This window comes from Salmo salar, chromosome ssa14 (genome assembly GCF_905237065.1).
Source record: "Salmo salar chromosome ssa14, Ssal_v3.1, whole genome shotgun sequence".
Lineage (NCBI taxonomy): Eukaryota > Metazoa > Chordata > Actinopteri > Salmoniformes > Salmonidae > Salmo > Salmo salar.
Genome location: NC_059455.1, coordinates 86,459,905 through 86,482,166, shown reverse-complemented (window position 1 = coordinate 86,482,166; position 22,262 = coordinate 86,459,905). Strand labels below are relative to the sequence as shown.

Below are 22,262 nucleotides of genomic sequence, written 5' to 3'. Positions count from 1 at the left end.
CACTCTCTCTCTCTCTGTCTCTCAACTTTCTCTCTCTCTCTAGCTCTGTCTTTCACCTTTTCTCTCTCTCTTTCTCTCTAGCGCTGACTTTCTGTCTCTTTTTCTCTCTCTCTATGTCTCTCTCTCTCTCCCCACCAGTCTGCCTCTCCCTTTACCTTACGTTCTCTCTCTCTCTCACTCTACTCTGTCTCACTCTCTATCATCTTTTTCTATCTCAAGTCAGAGAGCATCTCATTCCTTGATTTTGTGTCTACACATTTGAGTATCACCTCCAATCAGAGGTCGCATAATCATACTTCCTTACCGGTACTTTATTGTTTCTACCTGGTCCTTGTTTTCCAACTGTTGAGACGCTACCTTGATTGTCTGAGTAGAACTGAAGTGTGTATGTTGGTTTTGGCCTTCAGTCATACACAGTTTCTGCATATTCAACAAGCTCTCACAGTCTCACTGCAGAATTAGACGTTTATCCACATTCTCCAAACGTAAAATTCCAAAGTGTTTTTGTTGCTCCTGCTGCTCTGTATCTTTCCATTTCTCCAAATGTCCAATTTTTAAGTTAAGGGTTAAGTTTAGGCACTCATTCTGAATGGTTAAGGTAAGGGTTAAAGTTCGGCAAGGGTTAAAATATTCAGTTTAGGCACTCATTCTGAATGGTTAAGGTAAGGGTTAAAGTTCGGCAAGGGTTAAAATATTCAGTTTAGGCAGTCATTCTGAATGGTTAAGGTAAGGGTTAAAGTTCGGCAAGGGTTAAAATATTCAGTTTAGGCAGTCATTCTGAATGGTTACGGTAAGGGTTAAGGTGTGGGATAGGGTTAAAACCAGTGTCCACGACTGGGATCGAAAACGCAACCTTCTGATCCAGAGTCATGAGATCCAGATTCATGGGATTACGCCTATCCACCACCCCCGTCAAAACCCAAGCCACTGTTGCCCCTAGTGGCCAGTTTTGAAGGCATTTCCCGACATCCTCAGGACATGGATAGATGTCCAATTCTTAAGTCAATCTTGAACGATCTGGCTGTGCATACTAGGAGTGTTGTGGGTGGGTGGGAGTTTTGGGGGAGCTGTGTGTGTGTGTGTGTGTGTGTGTGTGTGTGTGTGTGTGTGTGTGTGTGTGTGTGTGTGTGTGTGTGTGTGTGTGTGTGTGTGTGTGTGTGCTCTTTGGTAGTCAGCCACTGTTTTTACACAGCTGGACGATGTAGCGTTCTCTTTAACTCCAGAACTTTCTTTAACTCCAGAACGCAGTGAATAAAAGAAACACTCCTTTAGTCCTCATCATTCCTTCACGCTTTTCCTCCATCCCTCCATCCCATTTTTTTACATTTACATTTGAGTCATTTAGCAGACGCTCTTATTCAGAGTGATTTACAGGAGCAATTAGGGTTACATTGCCTTCAGAAAGTATTCATACCCCTTGACTGATTCCACATTTTGTTGTGTTACAGCCTGAATTCAAAATGGATTAAATAATTTTTTTCTCTCACCCATTTACACTCAATACTCCGTAATGACAAACTGAGAACATGTTTTTAGACATTTTTGCTAATTTATTGGAAAGGAAATACAGAAATATCTCATTTACATAAGTATTCACACTCCTGCGTCAATAATTCCAGCTGTGAGTATTTTTGGGTAAGTCTCTAAGAGCTTTCCACACCTGGATTGGGCAACATTGGCCCATTACTCTCTTAGAAAATCTTCAAGCGCTGTCAAATTGGCTACCTGCAACCCTATCCTCCACCCCCTATCTCTACCCTCTCTCCTCCATCTATTCTCATATCCTTCAAAGATCCTGAAAACAGAGGTGGTGATCAACAGACTAAAGACAAGCAGCCCCCCCCCATGAAATTATAGCATTTTCGATTTTCAAGTTTCTTCATTACAAAATCTAAGCTTTGTGCAGGGGTTTTGATGTGTTGTCCTTTTGTTGTGACAAATCTATGTGTCTGAGAAAGAAATACAAACCAAAGTTTCTTAGACAGAGAAAGCATTGTAAAACATAAAATCATCCTGTCCCTACAATGTTGACATAGCCATGTTGGTCTCTTTCCTCAGAATAGAAAATAGATTAGGAGGACAGAAAATGGACAAGTCCCTCCTAAGATTTGGGATATGGGCTGAATTGTTCAAAGCAATGGCTTGATTAGTTGTGTGTTGCCTCACTTCATGAGGTTCTTTAATTCTGTAAGAGTGGAACATTGGAGTTGATGATCATTGGTTAGTGAGATGGTGGATGTTTCACGTATTATGACCTTTTTTATGCTGACTGTCAAGTCTTAACTATTCTTATAATTGATGTTACACTCTTCGAACCATCCAAACAGCACGTCAAATTATTTCCCTCAGCTTTCCCTCTCCTTTCTCTCCTCCATGTTAAAATGTCTCCAATTAAACCTGCATGTTACGGCATGTCGTGTTCTATGGAGTGTTTACCTTCTGAGTAATTGCCCTCTTAATCTCTTATTGTTGCTGTCTGTTTCCAGGTGAAGGGCCCTGTCAATCAAAATGGTTGTGGTTCCCATGGCAATAGGGGAGTAGAAGTAGTCATCCTCTTCTTCAGTTGATGACCAAAGTCAATACTCACCAATTAGCTTTCAGCCACGAGTAGGGTTGCTATGGCGAGCCAATTACACTTAACAGGGTAGGCCTAGCCATGCCAGACTCATTTTGTCCTCCCCGTTCCAAAATAACTTGGTTATCTTTTTCTCTCTCTCGCTCTTTCCCTTAAGTTTGTGATGTGGACAGGCACATTATGTTGATGTTAGGTCAAGTAGTCTTATTCTGTGATTGTTATTCGTAAGAGAAACATCTCTCTCTCTCTGTGTGTGTGTGTGTGTGTGTGTGTGTGTGTGTGTGTGTGTGTGTGTGTGTGTGTGTGTGTGTGTGTGTGTGTGTGTGTGTGTGTGTGTGTGTGTGTGTGTGTGTGTGTGTGTGTGTGTGTGTGTGGCAGATATTCCTGTCATCACACACATTAAATCAAAGTGGCAGCTTTCAGACAGGATCTCTTCCACCGGCTTCCTCTTCGGTCCCACACCAGGAGGACACAGGTGCAACCATACCATCCCACTAACACCCCCACCACACTACCCTCCACTAACACCTGTTCAACACACACACACACGAGAGACACAACTAAACAGGTGACTGCCAGGATGACGACACATGGACACGTGTGATGTGACCATGTTCAGTGTTGCAGCCGCACCAATCAGAGATTGATCCAGTGTGACTTGGCCCCACGCCTGACAAGTAGAGAACATTTGAGTGGGCGTCTGTGTTGTTGAGATCCTCGTTAATCTGAATCTTTACTAAAACCTTAAATGTTGCCTGTAAAGGAACATTGATTGTTTCTCCATTTAAACTTTGGATTAAACCTATTTTCATTAACACTGATCTGCCGAGAATAATTAGATTCATTAATCCTAACATCTATCTGCATATTGAAATTAACTGTATTGTCACGGTGGCTCTTCTGAAATACAGTATAATTTTCATTTTATTCTGTTTACCACATTTGTGTGTCATTGAATCTTTTAAATATTTCCAGAGCTGTGTGTGGATTCGTCATCAACTGGTCTGTGTGCAGTTTGATCTATTTAGAGAAACAGTATGAGATTTTTTGTATGTAGAGTATGCATATGGTCTACCTACTGTGTATACAGCGGCAAACTATAGGAATTTGTCAGACATTTTATGTAGAAACCTTTCTATATACTGTAGATTCCAAAGGACTGAACAAATCAATATCCCAAGATTTGTTTCCCAAATGGCTCCCTAAACCCTATATAGTGCACTACTTTTAACCAGAGCCCATAGGGCCCTATGGAAGACTATGGGCTTTGTTCATAAGTAGTGCACTATATAGGGAATAGGGTGCCATTTGGGACGCAGGATACGGTATCTATCAGAGTAGACAATACCGCCCCTATGGACTGGAGTACGGCATCCTGATAACCATGATCAATAAAATGAATGCATTCTCCATATCCTGGTTTTGAACAGTACAGCGCAGGTCAGTGGAGGCTGCTGAGGGGGATGACGGCTCTTAATAATGGCTGGAATGGAACAAATGGAATGGAATCAAACCATTTGATACCATTCCACTCATTAACATGAGCCCATCCTCCCCAAATAAGGTGCCACCAACCCCCTGTGGTGCAGGTAGAGACAGTGTTATTTTGTAAGGTGAAACTATCAAATGAAGGCAACAACAAAAAACGGAGAACGAGGTTGAAGTGGGAGGCGGGTAAGTTTAAGACTCAACATGGCTTTCAAACTTTATTCTGAATCGAACCAATTGTACGTCGCCCTATGGGACTCCCAATCACGGCCGGTTGTGATACAGCCTGGATTTGAACCAGGGTGTCTGTAGTGACGCCTCAAGCACCGAGATGCAGTGCCTTAGAATTTTTTTTATAAAAACATGTTTTTGCTTTGTCATTATGGGGTATTGTGTGTTGATTGATGAGGGGAAAAAACGATTTAATATGTTTTATAATCAGGCTGTAACATAACAAAATGCAGAAAAAGTAAAGTGGTCTGAGTATTTTCCGACGGCACTACATGTTGTGTAGTATGCTGTTAGTAGCCCATGTGCCTCACCATAATAATTTGGTCCCTTTTTCACCTCTTAATTTCACCAACTGTTCTCACTTGGTGGTGCACATGTAGTCTATAGCCTGTTTTAGAGAAATGTAATCATCAAATTTTGTAAGAGCTTTCATTGTCTGCTTATCTGCCCCCTTTATTTATCATACGGTTCTGACTTGGTGTACAATGAGAATACTGTAAGAACAGCCCATGTTCTGAATTCTGTCACTGTACATTTCAAATGTGCTGAACAAATAGTTATATTGATTGTGTCCATCCTAGCTCGCTCATTAAAGGCTTAATCGAAATTACGGATTGCCTCTTGTCCGCTCGTCGTCCCCTTATGCCATAGTTTGTACATCTCAATTGTCAGTAGAAACCACATTTGTTTAAAGAATTTAGACATATCAGCTGTGGGTTTTTTTAAAGGCAGAAAAGGAGGCTGAATGAACTGTTTTGCTGCCAGACTAGGCTCCGCTGAAAGCCAGGTGTAGCAGTGGTAAGGTGTTGGGACTGCTGTTGGGATTCTGCTGTTGGGACAGCTTTATGTAGGCCTTAACAGTTTGTGGGCACCGTTTATCACCGTTATAGTGAAATTAATGTACTGTTTAGTGTTGTGTAGTGGCTTTGCTGGCATGCATCTAAAAAAAAATGTTTTAGTTTGCCCCACCAAGATTTCCTTGCTAAAATCGCCACTGGATACAGAAACTGGATGAGTATCACATAACATTTTTCAGTCATTAATTTACATATCATGTGCTTATTTGAGTGCCACGTTTACAAAGAAGTAGTATATACTATTTGTCTGGGTAACAAGACCTGAGTAATTCAGCATCACAAGATATCTGTTGTACAACAAAAAGTGGCATCTGTAGTTAATAGATTGTCAATGAATTGTTCCGTTATTTGCTGTTTTGCACTGCTCACTCTAAATTCAACTACATACAGTATCAGTTAAAAGTTTGGACACACCTACTCATTCAAGGGTTTTTCTTTATTTGTACTATTTTCTACATTGTAGAATAATAGTGAAGACATCAAAACTATGAGATAACACATATGGAAGCATGTAGTAACCAAAAAAGTGTTTTAAAAAATCAAAATATATTTCATATTTGAGATTCTTCAAAGTAGCCACTCTTTTGCTTGATGACAGCTTTGCACACTCTTGGCATTCTCTCATTCTCTCTGCTTCCTTGATTTCTACTCTGGTCTAAACTTCACTTCTTTTCTATCTTTAAAGCAGTGTGCTACAGTTCTCTGCTGCACTCCAGTGTTTCATTAGAGAATTGTACTCCTCTCCCTCTCCTGGTAGCGTCTCTCGAAGTAGGCCATGTGTTCCTCCTCTCTGGTCCTCAGGTCAGACAGAGCCCTGGTCAGAGAGCTCTCCTCTACACATCAGAGGGAAACATGCACCATTAAATGAACGGAATACATCTATAATGAGACTAATTTAATCTCTGTTTAGGATCTCTATAGGATATATATGATCTATAACAGGAAACCCTGTTATATATCCAATAGGAGCGGCAGGTAGCCTAGTGGTTAGAGCGTTGGACTGGTAACCGAAAGATTGCAAGATTGAATCCCCGAGGTGACAAGTTAAAAATCAGTCGTTCTGCCCCTGAACAAGGCAGTTAACCCACTGTTCCTAGGCTGTCATTGAAAATAAGAATTTGTTCTTAACTGACTTGCCTAGTTAAATAAAGGTAAAATTAAAAAATATGGTAGACTATTAGACATTCACACCACAGGAGGCTGCTGAGGGGAGAGCAGCTCATGTGAATGGCTGTTTATGAGCTGTTCTTCCCTCAGCAGCCTCCTCTGGTGTGAATGTCTAATAGTCCACCATATAGGATAGTACTTTGGCATCAGTATTCTATTCCACTGATTCCGCTCCAGCCATTACCACGAGCTCGTTCTCCCCAATTAAGGTGCCACCAAACTCCTGTGATTCACTCTCCAAAGCTCATGATCTCAACTTCATAATTATTCACCTATGTAGTCCAATTAGATTGATCTGCTGATAAAGGGAAGGAAACAAGGAATGGAGGGAGGAAGGCTGTAAAATACACTGACTCCAAACAAAATGGACTTGGTGAAATTTTACATACAAGGGATGTGTGCACTTTCTAAATTGTCTGAACTGAAGGCAAACATAACAAAGCAAATAGCCTTATAAAGTCAGTGAGGTGACAGAAGGAAATTCCAGCAGTAATCCAGGATGAATATAATCCTAGAATAAATGTTATTTGGCAAAACAAACATTCTGTACTCCAGATAGTCCTCCACTGCCTTCGATGGAGTCTTGTCAAGACATCCTCTCCATCACTCAAGTTTTTAGATACTGTTTTAGCTAGATTTTGTTGTAAAATCCATCTGCTCCTCGAATGAAGTCCTGTGCTCACATACCTTCAGCACATGACGTTCACGTTGTTAAGCAATGGCAACGGTCTCTACCAATGGTCTCTGCACCTTTCCCCCTTTCCTTTCTCCCACCATTGATTTAGGATTGTGGGCGCAGGTACCTTGGTTTACCTATACCTCATCTACCAGTCTGTCAAATAAACCATCTAACAATTTCTTTCCAAAACGCTTACACTTTTGAATTTGAACTTGTTTAATGTTTTTTTTCTCAATTTAGCACCGTGATGATAAGGGTGGATGAGCACACTGGACACATTGACCACACACTTGCATGCATGTTTATGAGCAATACATTTCCCACAAATCCCTACAGCAAACAGTGACTCGTGATGACGCAGAACACAACACGAGGAGAAACCGGCTGAACTCGCGAACGAATAAAAAAAAATCCTAGACATGCAAACAATTATACAATGTCATTTTTACTTCAGAACTGGCTATTTGTTTCAGTTACATTGCTTATGAAGATTATTGAATTGTTAGAACCCGTGCTAGCAGAAGCATAATCTTGATAGTGGCATTTCGGTATCTGCCCGGTGCACTCATCTGTTCTCCGTTTTGGAATGGGATTGCAGACTGACGTTTTGAACAGCACAGTGACTCAAATTAACATATCCAGGTAATATAACGTTCATTTATTTTTATAAGGATTTGATAAAAGGCAATGAAATACTGTTTGAGGTGTGAGCCAACTTTGTGGATGTCTGATTTGACACTGGGGCACCTATCCTGTTCGATGAACTATGTCAAGACTAGCTAGCGCCAGCCATGTTGACGTCAGGCACGCTAGCAACAAGCTAGGCTAGCAGCTAACTCTGAGCACTGGAAGCTAGTTATCTATAGTTTTCTAGAAATCTAGCTGTCTGACTAACGGTTAAGCTATCTCTACTAATATCAAGCTGAAACGTATGTCTTTGTCAAACGGTTGTGAAGTATGAGTTATTAGTTAACATGCGAGTTGGGTAGCTATGTCTTCGGACTCAAAGTTGAGTCTTGAGGCTCAACGTCTAGTTATTTTATATCAAGTTGAGTCATCAAATTTGTTACTCGAGTCCACACCTCTGGGAAATACTAATATTAAAGGTTGATGGCAGTGGGTAACCAACAAATAGACTGCAGTCTCCTTGTCCATAGACTGCTTTCAAGGTAAGGACACAAATATTTTGTGAACTCTCTCTTTAAAATAGGTCTGGAAGAAAATCCTGCTTGTTCTCCAGGAGGTTTGGCCAACCCTGATCAATGTTTCTAGTGCTGGGTGTTTGAAAATGTTCTTGTTATAACAATTCATTTGTCAAAATTACCCATCCTTAAAGAACAGTCTAATGAATATCAATATTCAGGTGGTTTCTGCCCACTAGTTGAAGATCCTTGCTGTCATCTGACTCTACATAGACCAAGTATGATGTGTATATGAGTTGAGTCCACCTACCATCTCTACCTAGCATGTGCACACTATTAAAATGTCAAATTATATTTGAGGCCTGGGGCATTTAATATCCAATGCTTATTTGTAGGACTTATTCAAAACTGTCTGTGAATGGCTGCTAAAAACAGCCTCATATAATTCATTTTCAAAGACAAGTTGGCATATCAGATTTCATATATGTGATTACACTGGCTAAATTGGGAAGAAGTGGAATAATAAAATACTGTAAGTGTAGGGAATAACAGTGTTATTGCTGACAAGTACACTGATTGCCCTTTTTATTGTAGCCCACTGTTAAGAATGAGAATTGTTCCACTGATCAAACTAAATAAAGTAAATTGTTAATAAAAGCTCCTGAAGATGACAAATCTGCCCCTATGCCCTAATCAAATATTTTTTTCTAGTTATTGTCCTCCCTCTAGAATCAAACTTACACTTTTGGGTTCTCAATCTGTTTGATTTTCATAGTTCCAAATCAGGTCACCCTACCAAACTTCCCTGCTAAAACAGACTGTAGGTCTGTCTGCTGCTTTTTCATTGTCACAGTCTAAATGGCAATCACCAAAAGAGGGGACTAATGCAAGTGTGGACTTTAGTACATGCTATCAAAAGGCAGAATTCTGCAATAGGGATGGGAGTAACAGCAACCTCATTTTGTTGACAACATTGTACATAAAACAGCTCTACCGTGCTGTTTTTTTTTACAGTTTTATCAACTCAGCGGAGAATGTTCTCTCTCTCCATTCAGCTCCACTCTAATCTTGAGGAGTGTTTCTTTAAAATGCACATCCAATCCCATTGATCCCTTACATAACTAGACCAATCATATGCTTCATGTTCCACGGTTCATAGTGCTATGGCAAGACAGGACAATGATAGAGGTTCCACTCGTGGTGTTAAATTGCAGATGCTCCGATTTCAAAAATTATTTGGAGCACAGATGAAATGTTAACACAGTATACAAATGGACACATTAGAAAAATAAAAGCAGTACTTTTCAATGCATGAGAAGATGGTCAAATGCGTGTCTCACAGCCAATGAGTGAGAGTTGGCAGCTCTGATAACAATGCTTGACAGACAGATCAAATTGTATTTGTCACATGCTTTGTAGACTAACAGTGAAATGCTTACTTACTGGTCCTTTTACAACAATGTAGGGTTAAAGACCACAGTAAATTAGTTTTCAGTTTAGGATATTTAGAGTTTGCTCATCAATACCTCTTCGACGGAAGGTCCAAGGATGATTAGGGTGATAAATCTAGAATCGGATGACTATAGAGAGCAAGGTACAGCCAAAATGTTGTTGTTTTACTTCGTTTTCAAAGTGACTATGCTAGTTTCAGTGGTTGAATATTACACACTGGTGGCTAAGGGACTGTCTTAAAAGTGCAATCAGCCAAACCTGCTGTTTACAGAAACTACATTTTTGTCTCAATTAAATTATCTAGAGATCTTAAACCAACTATGTTTTTACCTTTTAAGAGCGGTCAAGGAACCCATCGCACTTGTCTGTAGATCTGTAGCTCATATCGACAGTGAACTATTGCAAATTAGACTTATTACAGGAAATAATGTAAAATTTGTGAAATGAAAAAGGGCAATTCTAATGGGTGTACTATGGAGGAGGGATGTCAGTGACCAACTAAGTTATTTTAGATGTATATGTCATTTGGATTGGCAGCTATTGAACATTAGATCTGTATATGAATTAATAACCACGGCTATAATAAGGGAAATATTTTTTTTATTTAAATCACAGGTGAGGAATTTTGAAAAAAAGAAAAGCTGTACCTTTGATAAGAGAGGTCAAGGAAACCAATACACTTGTTTGTTCATCTGTAACTCATAGACAGTGAGCTGTTGAATATATCAGGAAATATTCATGTCAAATTGAGCGAATTGACGAGCGAACTCCGAATATTGAAAGTAAAAACACATTTACTGTGGTGAGTTAAAGATGAGCTAAAAATATAAATAGTGACACGGTAAATAACGAATAAAAATAACATGACTATATATAGGGAGTACAAGCATTCAGTCGATTTGCAGGAGTACAAACAAGGTAATTGTGACTAGCAGCAGCATATGTGGTTAGGTGAAGTGGACAGCATATCTTATTGCATCCTTCCCCCTCACATGTCCACTTTTTGTATGAACACTAACATAAGTGGAACAGACTTGCTGTCCGAAGTTGATATTGTGCTTTTGTAAAGAACAATGTAGGATAGCCTATGGGTTTGTTTTAGTTGTGGACAATATTAACAAAAAAATTATCACGATATTTCCGGAAGATAACGATAGAATATCATGATATACCGTACAATTAAAAAGAAATTATGAGCACTTCAAATTTTAATGAATGACAAAATATTGCTTTTAACCTTATAGAAACAGAAAGGGGGCATTGCATATTTTTTTACTTCTGTGGTAAAACTGTGCAAACATGAAACATAAACAAAGCTACATGGAGTAAAATCAAATACAAAAATATTTTAAGTACTCAGGATGTAAAGAAAATGTAAACTTTTTTCACTTTTTCAGGCCAAATATAAGAAGTGCAGTCTTTTTTTCAGCATAACACTGGTCATTATGAATTCAAGTTGTAAACCTTTTCAAACTAACTTCTTCAAGCATTAACCAAACAGTCTGTATGTTTCTCAGTTCACCATGTAACAATTCACTGCAGTTCAGTGCCGTGTCAGGGACACCAGCCTTTTGACAGTTTCTGGCTTCAAAGTTGCCCTGTGAGCACATTGCCCCCAGTGCTAAATGCTCTCTGAGGGCCAACTTGTGGCAGGGAGGCATAGGTATTTCTTTGTGGGAAGTTGGATGCGTGGACTCGCCACCACTCCAAAGGCTCAGCCTCACTGTCTGCTGCCATCATCAGAGTGTAGCTGTCCAGCTCTTGCTCAATGACCTGTCTCTGGGTTCTTAAGACCGGTGCACTACTGGTTTTCTTAAAAAAGGCTCTTCTTGGACTTTATTTACTGATTGTGGAGCAGTGGCAGCTTCTTTCTCACTCTGGTCCTCTTCAAGAGAGAAGTCTCCCACAGTTGTGTTCCCCACCAGGAGGGCTTCTGTCTCGGAGGCAGCTCTCACGTTCACCTCCACCAGCTTCTCAGTGATCATGTAGGTGGTCATGAACCTTGGGTCCAGAAAGGTAGCCATGGTGAGCAGCTCTACTGTTTCAGGGTCGGTGTATTTGTCATTCAGGTAATTGAGGATCATCATCTTAATCTCTCGGGTCAGTTTGGCTTCGCCCTCATTTGATTTCAGAATCTCCGTCTTGACGAAATGGAGGCCCAGCTTCAGATAGGACACACCCACGTATGTCTCTCCTGACAGGGCATCTGGAATCCTGGAGGGGCGTAAGTGCTGCCGTGACAGATTCTAAGACCACAATGTCTTGCCAGGAGTGTGCAGGGTACCGTGTTTTTTTTGTCTGCTGCCAGGACTTGTGTGATTGTCTTTTCCTGCTCCAGGACACTTTCCATCATCTGCAGTGGAGATCCCCACCTTGTCGGGGATTCCGTGATGGGCTTGTGGAGGGCAGGCTCAGTTTATCCTGTGCACTTGTCAGGGCCTTCTGCTTCTTCCAACTATAGGAAAATGTGCTGACCACTTTCTCACACAGTCCTGTGGAAACCCGAGGTTTGTTTTGGACACTCCTCTCTAAAAAATAAAAAGGTGAACAATTATTACATATGAATCACAATTATTCAATAGAAATAACTTTACATCTGCTGTAATTACAATTTACAGCATGGACACTTGGCGTGATTACAAATTTAATCCATCTATAGATTTACATACAACTGTTGTGATTAAGAGAGCTATGTTCCTTTAGAAAATGGGATCATTTATTGAGTAGGCTATTTATTATTGAAAGAGGATAGATTCATATATTTAAACCCATAGGCCAATGTATCAATTCTAAATAAAAGGGAAAGGGGGATACCTAGTCAGTTGTACAACTGAATGCATTCGACTGAAATGTGAAAAGCAATGTAATCCATGTAATGTTTGGATATTGCACACATTTACAAAATATTATAGATTTGCATAGCTGTATATATTCGGCTTAACGTATAAGAAGGATCAGGCAGTGTAGTCAGCTATTTATATTTTTATTTTACCTTTATTTAACTAGGCAAGTCAGTTATTTTCAATGACGGCCTAGGAACAGTGGGTTAACTGCCTTGTTCAGGGGCAGAACGACAGATTTTTACCTTGTCAGCTCGGGGATTCGAGTTTGCAACCTTTCAATTACTAGTCCAATGCTCTAACCACTAGGCTTCCTGCCGCCCCAGCTAAAACTTTAAACAGAGATAAGGAATACAATAGTTTATCCCGCATTTTAAGTTGTTGTTTTTAAGTTATTTTATTTTTCTACCTAGCTCTGTGTTTTGGACGTTGAAACTTACCAATAACATTGTAGCCTGTGTCCGAAACACCCTAGTCTTGTCCATTTGTTCAGCTCCAATGCTTTGACCATGTTCGATCCGCTGTTGGTAGTCATACATACTTGACGCAACTCTTTTAAGCCCCAGGATGAAAGTGCCTCCCTCAGCCCAGCTGCAATTATTTCTCAGGTGTGGTCATCTGGGAAATAAGATGAATGTAATGTAATGAATTGTGAGGCTAATGTATGGCTCTGTGGTCCGGCTTGACCATAAGTCGGCAGTGATAGAGAAGAATGCAGCGTTACGGATTCCATTGGTAACTCTGTCACAACATTCTTTGAGTTCTGTCACAACATTCTTTGAGTTCTGGTAGACATGTTTTGCTGAAGTATTTACGGCTCGGGATCTCGTATCTTGGGTCCAGAGTTCGAATCAACTTTCTGAAACTGTCTTAATCCACAGTTTGAATTGGTTCCATGTCTTTCACAATGTGATATGTAATTGCACTCGTTATCTCATTCCACTTCTTGCTCTTCTTGTCAGGAAGTACCACTAACAAATTCTGCCTTGAGTGATATCTGAGTGCAGGTCTGTCTTGAAGATGTCTTGGGACTTGCTCCGCTGCTCCGGGGTTTGTTGCACGTATTCTGATCGATTCTTCATATTCGCGCACATGCAGGGTTTTTAGGTGGTGAAAAAGATTGCAGTTTCCACCTTTGGCTAGCACAATGCATCGACACAATTTACACAGAACCTTTTGTTGGTCGAGGTCGGATAACTTAAAGCCAACCCAGTTCCAAACGACAGAGGCCCCCTTTTCTCAAACCAATTGTTCTTCGCCGTCCTGCAAATCATCCTCAGTAGCGTTATTTTCCTTGTCTTCAGTCATCCTCAATTCTTGTTTACACTTTTGCGCTTGTTCTTCGGACACTTTTGCTAACGAAAGGAGTTTATTTCACTAAATGTTCGCTTACTCTGCAGTTGCGCATGCTTGTTTGTTGACTTTGATTGGCAGGCAGATAGCGTGTAACGACCATGTTTCTAGTTTGTTTTCTTTGCTAAAGAAGGCTATGTTTTTAGTAGGAGAGAGACTGAACTAGCCCACAAGGCTGTATCACTCGACTGAAATGTTCAACTAAACAAAAACGGCTTATTTCATAAATTAATAAATGTTTCATGATATGTACGATGTGGCAAAATCCATATCATGGCAGAACGTCATACTGATATTCACATTGATACCAGTATACCGCCCACCCCTAGTTTGGTTCTGAATTAATTTACTACTACAGTTGCATGATTACAATTTATTATGCCTTGATATCAACATGAAGTTCTCCCCTTCATCCAGGAAACCACATATTCCCATGAAAGCAGTAAGAGATGGATCAGGACTTTTGCACTCTCATCTATTGTCGTCAGGAACGTCATGCAATAAAATAGCCATGTCAAAAAGTCACAAAATGCTAGTTAGTCTCCTAGGATTTTGTGGTTGTAGGGCTTATAGCATGGCTATTCCAATGCGTTGCCTTTCCTAGCCCAATATTGGACTAAAAGAGCCAAACGTCAGTCCCAAGGACCTTACATGTTCTGTTTAAATGGCGAATCAGCTCTGGAAGCCAAAACAGCCAAATACTCCATCTAAACGTGGATGATTCTCAATTGCTGTACGGTTCAAGAAACATGAATCCCTGTACTTTCATATCACATTAAAATCATTTCACTAATGCAAAATGCACACTGTTTTAAAACAGTTGCTGCCGACGGTAGTTTTCAGTGACAACATGCTTGTGACGTCTGTCTTGCGTTTACACACAGATGTTCGGAGGCGCAAATAGCTAATTAGCACAGGTATATCAATTAGAGGTCGACCGATTAATCGGAATGGCGGAATGACGGAAGATAACATGTTTGGCCGAATCAAGAACGAAGATAATTTCGCCAAGTTTGGTTGAAAATTCTTTGTGCTAAGCCAAACAGTGCATATCTTTTAATGGCTAATGGACCATCACATTAGCCCGTTACAATCTGCTAGTCAGGCCGTTCCTGTTCCTATGGCCACCCTGTGAGGCCTCTGAAAGGGCTTAACGGTAGCTTGTCATCACCCCCCCAACCCAAGTTGTTTTGCCTGCTGTACTGTCTGTATCAGTGTGGCCGGTACCATAGAGGTCACAGGAAGGGCATGTGTGTAACAGTACACTGAACCTGAGCTTCTCTTGTTGTTTTCATCATTTATTCCCCTCCGTTCAGTGTCCCTTATCTACTCCCTCAATAGGATGTCACTCCCACACTCATGGAACCGCAGAGAAATAATTAAAGCATTGACAGAACTGCTGTGAAAAGTGAGAGATGATTATTTTATGTCAGTTTTACCTGCATGTATTATGCAGTCTTGATTTAGAAAATGAAAGTAACCTATATATATATATATATCACTGTCTGTATTAGAAAATAGGCCTACTGGGCTTCCCGAGTGGCGCAGTGGTCTAAGGCACTGCATCGCAGTGTTGCGGCATCACTACAGACTGGGGTTTGATCCCAGGCTGTGTCATTACCGGCTGTGACTTGAAGTCCTATAGGGCGGCGCACAATTGGCACAGCGTTGTCCAGGTTTGGGAGAGTTTGGCCAGGGGGGCTTTACTTGGCTCATCACGCTCTAGCGACTGCTTGTGCCTGCAGGCTGACCTCTGTCGTCAGTTGAACTGGGTTTTCTCCGACACATTGGCGTCCGGGTTAAGCGAGCGGGTGTTAAGAAGCGCCGTTTGACAGGTCATGTTTCAGAGGACACATGACTAGGACTGTGGCGGTCATGAAATGTTGTCAGTCGGTGATTGTCAAGCAAATAACTGTCGGTCTCATGGTAATTAACATAAACACATTTAGCATCTCCTGGCTTCCTCACAGCCTACCTTTGGAACAACTACACTTTAAAAAGTCTAATAAATCCATGTAATATAGCCTACACCATCACAATAAATACATTATTTATTTTAGACAGGTCTAAAGAAGCATGATATGAAGAAAATGTTGTCTATTTCAGAAGAACAGAATAGCGTACTCTGAGTTGTGCTTATGTTAGGTCCTGATCTGGCTATGCCAAATGGCTGTGGGCTACACTAGTTCATTTAGCAGACAAGATTTCCTTAGAGTCCAGTGGCATTATTTTATAGTATGAAGAATACAATTGAACAAAGCTGAATAAAATAAAGGGTATTTTCTCCAAACGGTTTAAGGAAGTGCGCTATGCTTGAGAGGTTAACAAAGTAATAAGTATTCCTATAAGTTTAATTTAGAGTTATTAATGTTATTAATATAACTTTAGTTATTGAACAAACGTTGGGCTATATGTTTATATGTTTAATACATTGGAAGGCTGCATGATGCGATGATTTGAAAAAAGTTGCTTGAAAGACAAGAACTCTGCTTTGTTTTTTGCACAGTCACTCATTCACAATTTGACAAGCACATGATAATGCCTAGAATTTCACGACGGCATCCCCTTCATGTGGCCGTAATGCACCCTAACAAATCCATGCCTTTTGCGGCCAGTGGCCGTTTTGCGCTTCTTCCTGAGTGCTGCGGTCTCCATCACGTGATCGGGTCTTTCTCACAGGCTACAAGTGAAGACGTACACATTGGGGACGCAGCTGCGTGGGTCCTTAATCCAATTCCGAGGTGCCTATTGAAGAACAGCAAAAGCACTAGCCTATGTCAATCTACTATCCCCCATAGTACAAAGGTCGACCTATTCTGTGCGAGAAATAAATATTCCAAACATAGTCTGGGACAGTTGTGGGATTCGATAGATCCCAAATTAATACAACCACTAGCATAAAAAAAATAACATTTTATGCAATGTGGCTGAAAAATGAATGTTTAGCTTAAAATGTTGATAAACTATTAGGCTATTTCGTCACGTTATAAGCACAGCAATGCGCACATAGTAGTAGGCTATAAGTGTGAATGTTCCATTATTATAAAGGTGCATTGTTATGGTGAAAATTGTCTTCCCCAAACTTGACTTACACTCTGCTTATATATGCCAGTTAGGCTCTACACTCCTTGTAAAGCAGATTAATGTGCTTAAAGTTATTTGGCCACTTTAGTTGTGATACAAACCTTATTAATTTAAAACATATAAGCCTATGGGCTAGGCTACATGAGCTGTACGACTATGATTCGAAAAGTCGCAAAGAAAGGCATTGTTTTTTATGCTGGGCATCATTCACAAGTGATAGGCTAATACTGTCACCCATCAGACTATTCTTGATTTAAACTTGTCTTTACATATACTAAATATATGTGTGAAATGTGTCTTGATTTAGAATTGACCATTATCACGCACCTGTATCGAAACAGGATCAGCGGGGAAAAATACATGTCATCTATGCACTTAAATAGCGAAATGGTGGGCGCTTTTCCCCGTGAATTAGTTTCATGCCAGCCAGGTAGGCTATACTCCTGTTGTGAATATAAGCAATGTGCTTAATAGGAAAGTTGAGAATTTAATATAGTAGGCCTAGCCTATATAAAGCTGATCCTCCTATTTCTAGTAGAGGCCATCACTCTGTTTTCTCCTGCAATTGCATAGCCTATTGGAATGTTGCGCAACATGAGCTCATGGGCTCTCATGAAGTGTTTGATTAGATTTTTTTTTCGAAGACATTTGCATTGATGTCAGAGTGATTTAGAGGGACAATAGAGTGCTGAATACCAGGCAGTTAGCACGTTTGGTAGGCCACTAATGACCATTTGCAGCATCAGAGCTTGAGAAGCCTAATTACCGTGACTAAACGGTCACTTGGAATTTGACTGCCTTCATGACTCGTGACCGCCAATGTGTGGCAGTAATACGGTCACCGCAACAGCCCTACGCATGACCCGACCTTCGTCTCCCCCAAGCCCAAGTTGCAGTGATGAGACAATCACGAAATTGGGAAGAAAAAGTGGTAAAATAGGCCTACTACAGAGAGAGGTGATTTTGCCCTGTTCATAATCCATAGATCTAGGCCAGGGGTTTATGCTATGGGGAGAAACATTTAGAATGTAGGCTAAATATAATGTATAGTGCGGCTGTCATGAATTCCAAGTCCGCACAACAGAGCATCGTTTAAGTTCTACTACATTCATTTATTTCTACAGCCTCATGAGTGGTGCAATACAGATAAAAATGCCATTAACTGAGTTGTTTCTTCTACATTTTAGTCATTTAGCAGACGCTCTTGTCCAGAGCGACTTACAGGAGCAATTAGGGTTAAGTGCCTTTCTGGACAGATTTTTCACCCAGTCGGCTCGGGGATTCGAAACAGCTACCTTTCGGTTACTGGCCCAACGCTCTTAACCACTAGGCTACCTGCCTGTCAAAGACATCTGTTCAACACAGTGCTTTCTTTCTGAAGTACGTTACACAACATTGATGTGCCCTTCTGAACCCGGCCCAGATTTCTGATTGTGTCTTGGTGTCATAAATTCTCCACAGATTGAAACATGACACGGATGACTCGCGTGTTTCTGTCTCTCTCTTTCAGATCCTCCCTCTCTGAATGACTCAGGCAGCTATGTATGTGTTTGGGCCCCATGGTTGACTGCCAGGTTTGGGCCCCATGGTTGACTGCCAGGTTTGGGCCCCATGGTTGGCTGCTAGGTTTGTATAGTGTTCTACTCCTCCAACCCCAGCCCTATATCCCCCAGTCCTAACCCCTTAGCCCTGTGTCATTATTTTGCCTCACTAGCCTGAGCTCCACACACTACTAGCCCCAAACCCTTAACCCTTTGCCTCCAGATCGCTCTCCTTTCTTTCCTAACACCAGCCACCTCCAGACCCAGTACCAGCCCCAAGCCCCTCTCCCAACCCTGTTCTTCCAGTCCCACCCTCTATCACCCAGACCCCTACCCCTCTCCCCTGGCCCAGCCCCACATCCAGCCCCAGTACCATGCTGGGGAGGAACATGTCCCAGAAGCTGAGCGTGCTGCTGATCATCATGGGGCTGGCGTGGGGGCTCATGTTGCTGCTCTACACCGGGCAGCAGCCACACCACCAGAGCAGTGGCGAGCTGCATCAACAGATCCTGGAGCTGAGCCGGCGCTATGTCAAGGTGCTCACCGAGGAGAACCAGAATGCACCGGGAGGACCGCAGGGCACCTCCATGGCTGGTTACGGTAAGGGTTGCTTTAGAGCTAGAGAAAAGTCCAGAAGCCACCATTTACTGTTTTGTTGTGGCGCTGGAAATGAGGAAACACTCATCTACTACTTAAACAAAACTACTTACCACATTCTACTTGAACCAAACAAATTGTTTTATATTTTAATTATCTTTCTCTCACACACACAGCTGATCTGAAGAGGACCATAGCGGTGTTGTTGGACGACATCCTGACGCGCCTGGTCAAGCTGGAGGGGAAGATTGAGCTGGTGGCCAACACTTCAGTCACTAACTCCTCCCATCCTGCAGTGGGTGCCCTGGGCTCAGCTCCAGTTGCCTTACACAAAGCCAGCAAACAGGACACGCCAGGCAACCACCGCCTGGAAACCGCTCGCATCCCTCCACACACAGCCAACAGAGCTCGGCCAGGGGTATAGTAGGTTGGGTAGCGATTGAGGCCCTGTTCAAGTACTTTACAAGTACATCCTTTCTTCATAAGATGGTCACTGATCTAATAAGGTTGGTAGGGTGGTAACTCTCATTTCACTTGTCTATTAATTTACAGATCAGTGATTATCTCAAGGGAGCAAGGAAAGATATATATATATATATATATATATATATATATATATATATATATATATATATATATATATATATATATATATATATTCCAGATCATTTAAACCTAACCCTGAGAAAGGACTGACTGCCTGTTCATTTCCAATAACTACATGGCTGATTTCAATTTTTTTATGAAGACATTTTAGCACCTTTTTTAATACTTTCAGTCATGGACTCTCTTAGACTTGAATTTTAGCTTCCCTTTTTTAATGGTTTCATCATGGATGGGTCTAGAAACTGCGGATGTCTTTGAGGATGTCTGTGGGCAACAACATAGCATCAACAATAGTAGAGGAAATAGACAAAGGTCTATACTCTGTAGTGTCTTCAAGAAAGCTGATGAAGGTGAATGGCACTCCCACCCGGATATGACTTACCTCGGACATACTGCCTGCCAATTTGCAATACTGCTTCTAATCCCATCTATATCAGAATGCTGAACTCAAAAATGTTCTCATGGTAGTTTGGGAAATGTTTTGTAGTTTGCAGCAGCTCCTGGTGTGTGTGTGTGTGTAATCAAATAAAACATTTAAATAATAATTTAGCCGTTGTACAGTAGACTTTAAAAGGATAAAAGTGATGATCCAAAGAATGTTATTTGCACTCTCCTTGAAAGCTTGAGAAATGTGCTTTTACTTTGACTGAGTGATGATTTTAGAGTATGTGTATAACATGTCGAATGTAACTGTCGATAAGCGGATGATGACCAAGTGATTGCTATTGCTCAATTCCAACTCCAACTTTCCCCTTCGTCACTCCCCAGACTGTTAGTCCTTGTCGATTTCCCTTTGCAGATCAGAATGGTTAGGACCAGGGGGTTTTCTGACCTGACCAGTAAAAACTCCTATCCCAATCAATGTACAACCTGCTTTTGTCTCAATTTAGCCCTCTGAGGGAGTTGCTTGCCTATTGCTTACACATATCAGTTCCTTTAGTCTGAGATCACATTACACAGTGACTGTTTGGGGAAGCCCTAAAAGATAGTGGGCTAGCCCAATCTTTGTGTTTTTTTTACTTATGGGAGTGCCTTTCTATGGCACACGCGTACCCCTTTAATACAAACCATGGGCTGCCTCCAGATTCTCCACTGTTTCAGAAGCGTGCACTTGGAACACTCCCTGTCATGGATTTAAAAGCATTGGATTGGTTTAAGCAAAACCCAAGATCAGCATTCAGGGGCAACTTCACACAGCACCCTTGTTTGACAAGACAATGGCAAGTTGGCCAAAGCAGAAACCCACTGGAGATCCCAAATTATATTTTTAATAGATGGGTTTGTAGTTTAACAAAACTGACACGTGCACAATAGTTTACAATGTTTATTAAATGCATAAATAAAGTTTAACAATGAGCACTTGTCTATCAAATGCATAGTTACAGTTGTTGGTTAGCTAGCTAGTGAATTTGAGCCATATTAGCATAGACGTGACATCAGTGAAAACACCTCAAAACAAGACATGGTATCAAGAACAAGATAAAACTAGCTGAAACTAGCCACTTACGTTTCCCCACATGGTAGTTAATTGTCATTGTTGCGAGCTATCTGGCCATCCAGAATCGCAACGACACATGGACTTCTGTTTGGAGCGATTTCAGTGCCAACGGAAACTATTTGAATTCAATATTTTTTTATTTAGATATTGAATTTGAAGCCAATATTTTTGAATTTGTAATGCACAAATTGAATAATTGAATTCATAAATTGAACTTGTATTTCATGATTTGAAAGTTAATTGAATTAATATTGCATTCAGTTTTAAAATTCAATTGAATTCAAATTCAATATTTATATATTCAGTTTCAGTATCAATATGGTAAATATTGCATGCATTGTCTATCAAGTTTACAAACTATAATTTCTAGTTGACCAAAGTTTCATATTCAAATTCTCAGATTCAGTTCCCTCAATTCAGATTCAAACCAGAGACGACATCCAGTACTTTGCATGCAAGGAATGGTAGAAGAAAACAAATATAATCAAACACGCAAAACAATGTGATTATTGTGGACTACAGGAAAAGGAGGGCAGAACAGGCAGGGCTGTAGTGGAGCGGGTTGAGAGTTTCAAGTTCCTTGGTGTCCACATCACCAACAAACTATCATGGTCCAAACACACCAAGACAGTCGTGAAGAGGGCACGAAAACACATTTTCCCCTTCAGGAGACTGAAAAGATGTGGCATGGGTCCCCAGATCCTCAAAAAGTTATACAGGTGCACCGTCGAGAGCATCCTGACCGGTTGCTTCACCGCCTGGTATGGCAACTGCTTGGCATCTGAACGTAGGGAGCTACACAGGCTAGTGTGTATGGCCCAATACATTAATGGGGCCAAGCTTCCTGCCATCCAGGACCTATATACTAGGCGTGTCAGAGGAAGGCCCATAAAACTGTCAGACTCCAGTCACCCAAGTCATAGACTGTTCTCTCAGCTACCGCACGGCAAGCTGTACCGGAGCACCAAGTCTAGGTCTAAAAGGTTTCTTTACAGCTTCTACCCCCAAACCATAAGACTGCTGAACAATTAATCAAATGGCCATCCGGACTATTTACATTGAACCCCCTTTGTTTTTATACTGCTGCTACGTGCTGTTTATTATAACTTTACCCCTACCTGCGTGTACAAATTACCTCGACTAACCTGTACA

The 22,262-nt window shown here is 41.0% G+C and overlaps 1 protein-coding gene across 2 annotated transcripts; it reads left to right on the top strand.

Moving 5' to 3' along the window:
• The first annotated feature begins 7,343 nt into the window (after window positions 1-7,343).
• Window positions 7,344-20,968, top strand: LOC106570532 (coiled-coil domain-containing protein 126). 2 transcript variants are annotated; one of them, XM_014142964.2, is made up of 4 exons: window positions 7,344-7,639; window positions 18,379-18,494; window positions 18,633-19,009; window positions 19,183-20,968. In XM_014142964.2, the coding sequence occupies exons 3-4, from the start codon at window positions 18,784-18,786 to the stop codon at window positions 19,428-19,430; spliced, it is 474 nt and encodes a 157-aa protein (XP_013998439.1). In that variant the 5' UTR covers window positions 7,344-7,639; window positions 18,379-18,494; window positions 18,633-18,783; the 3' UTR covers window positions 19,431-20,968. The 2 variants fall into 2 exon arrangements, with proteins under 2 accessions (XP_013998439.1, XP_013998438.1); XM_014142963.2 differs by lacking the exon at window positions 7,344-7,639 and adding an exon at window positions 7,666-8,166 and having other exon boundaries at window positions 18,379-19,009.
• Window positions 20,969-22,262: the final 1,294 nt, after the last annotated feature.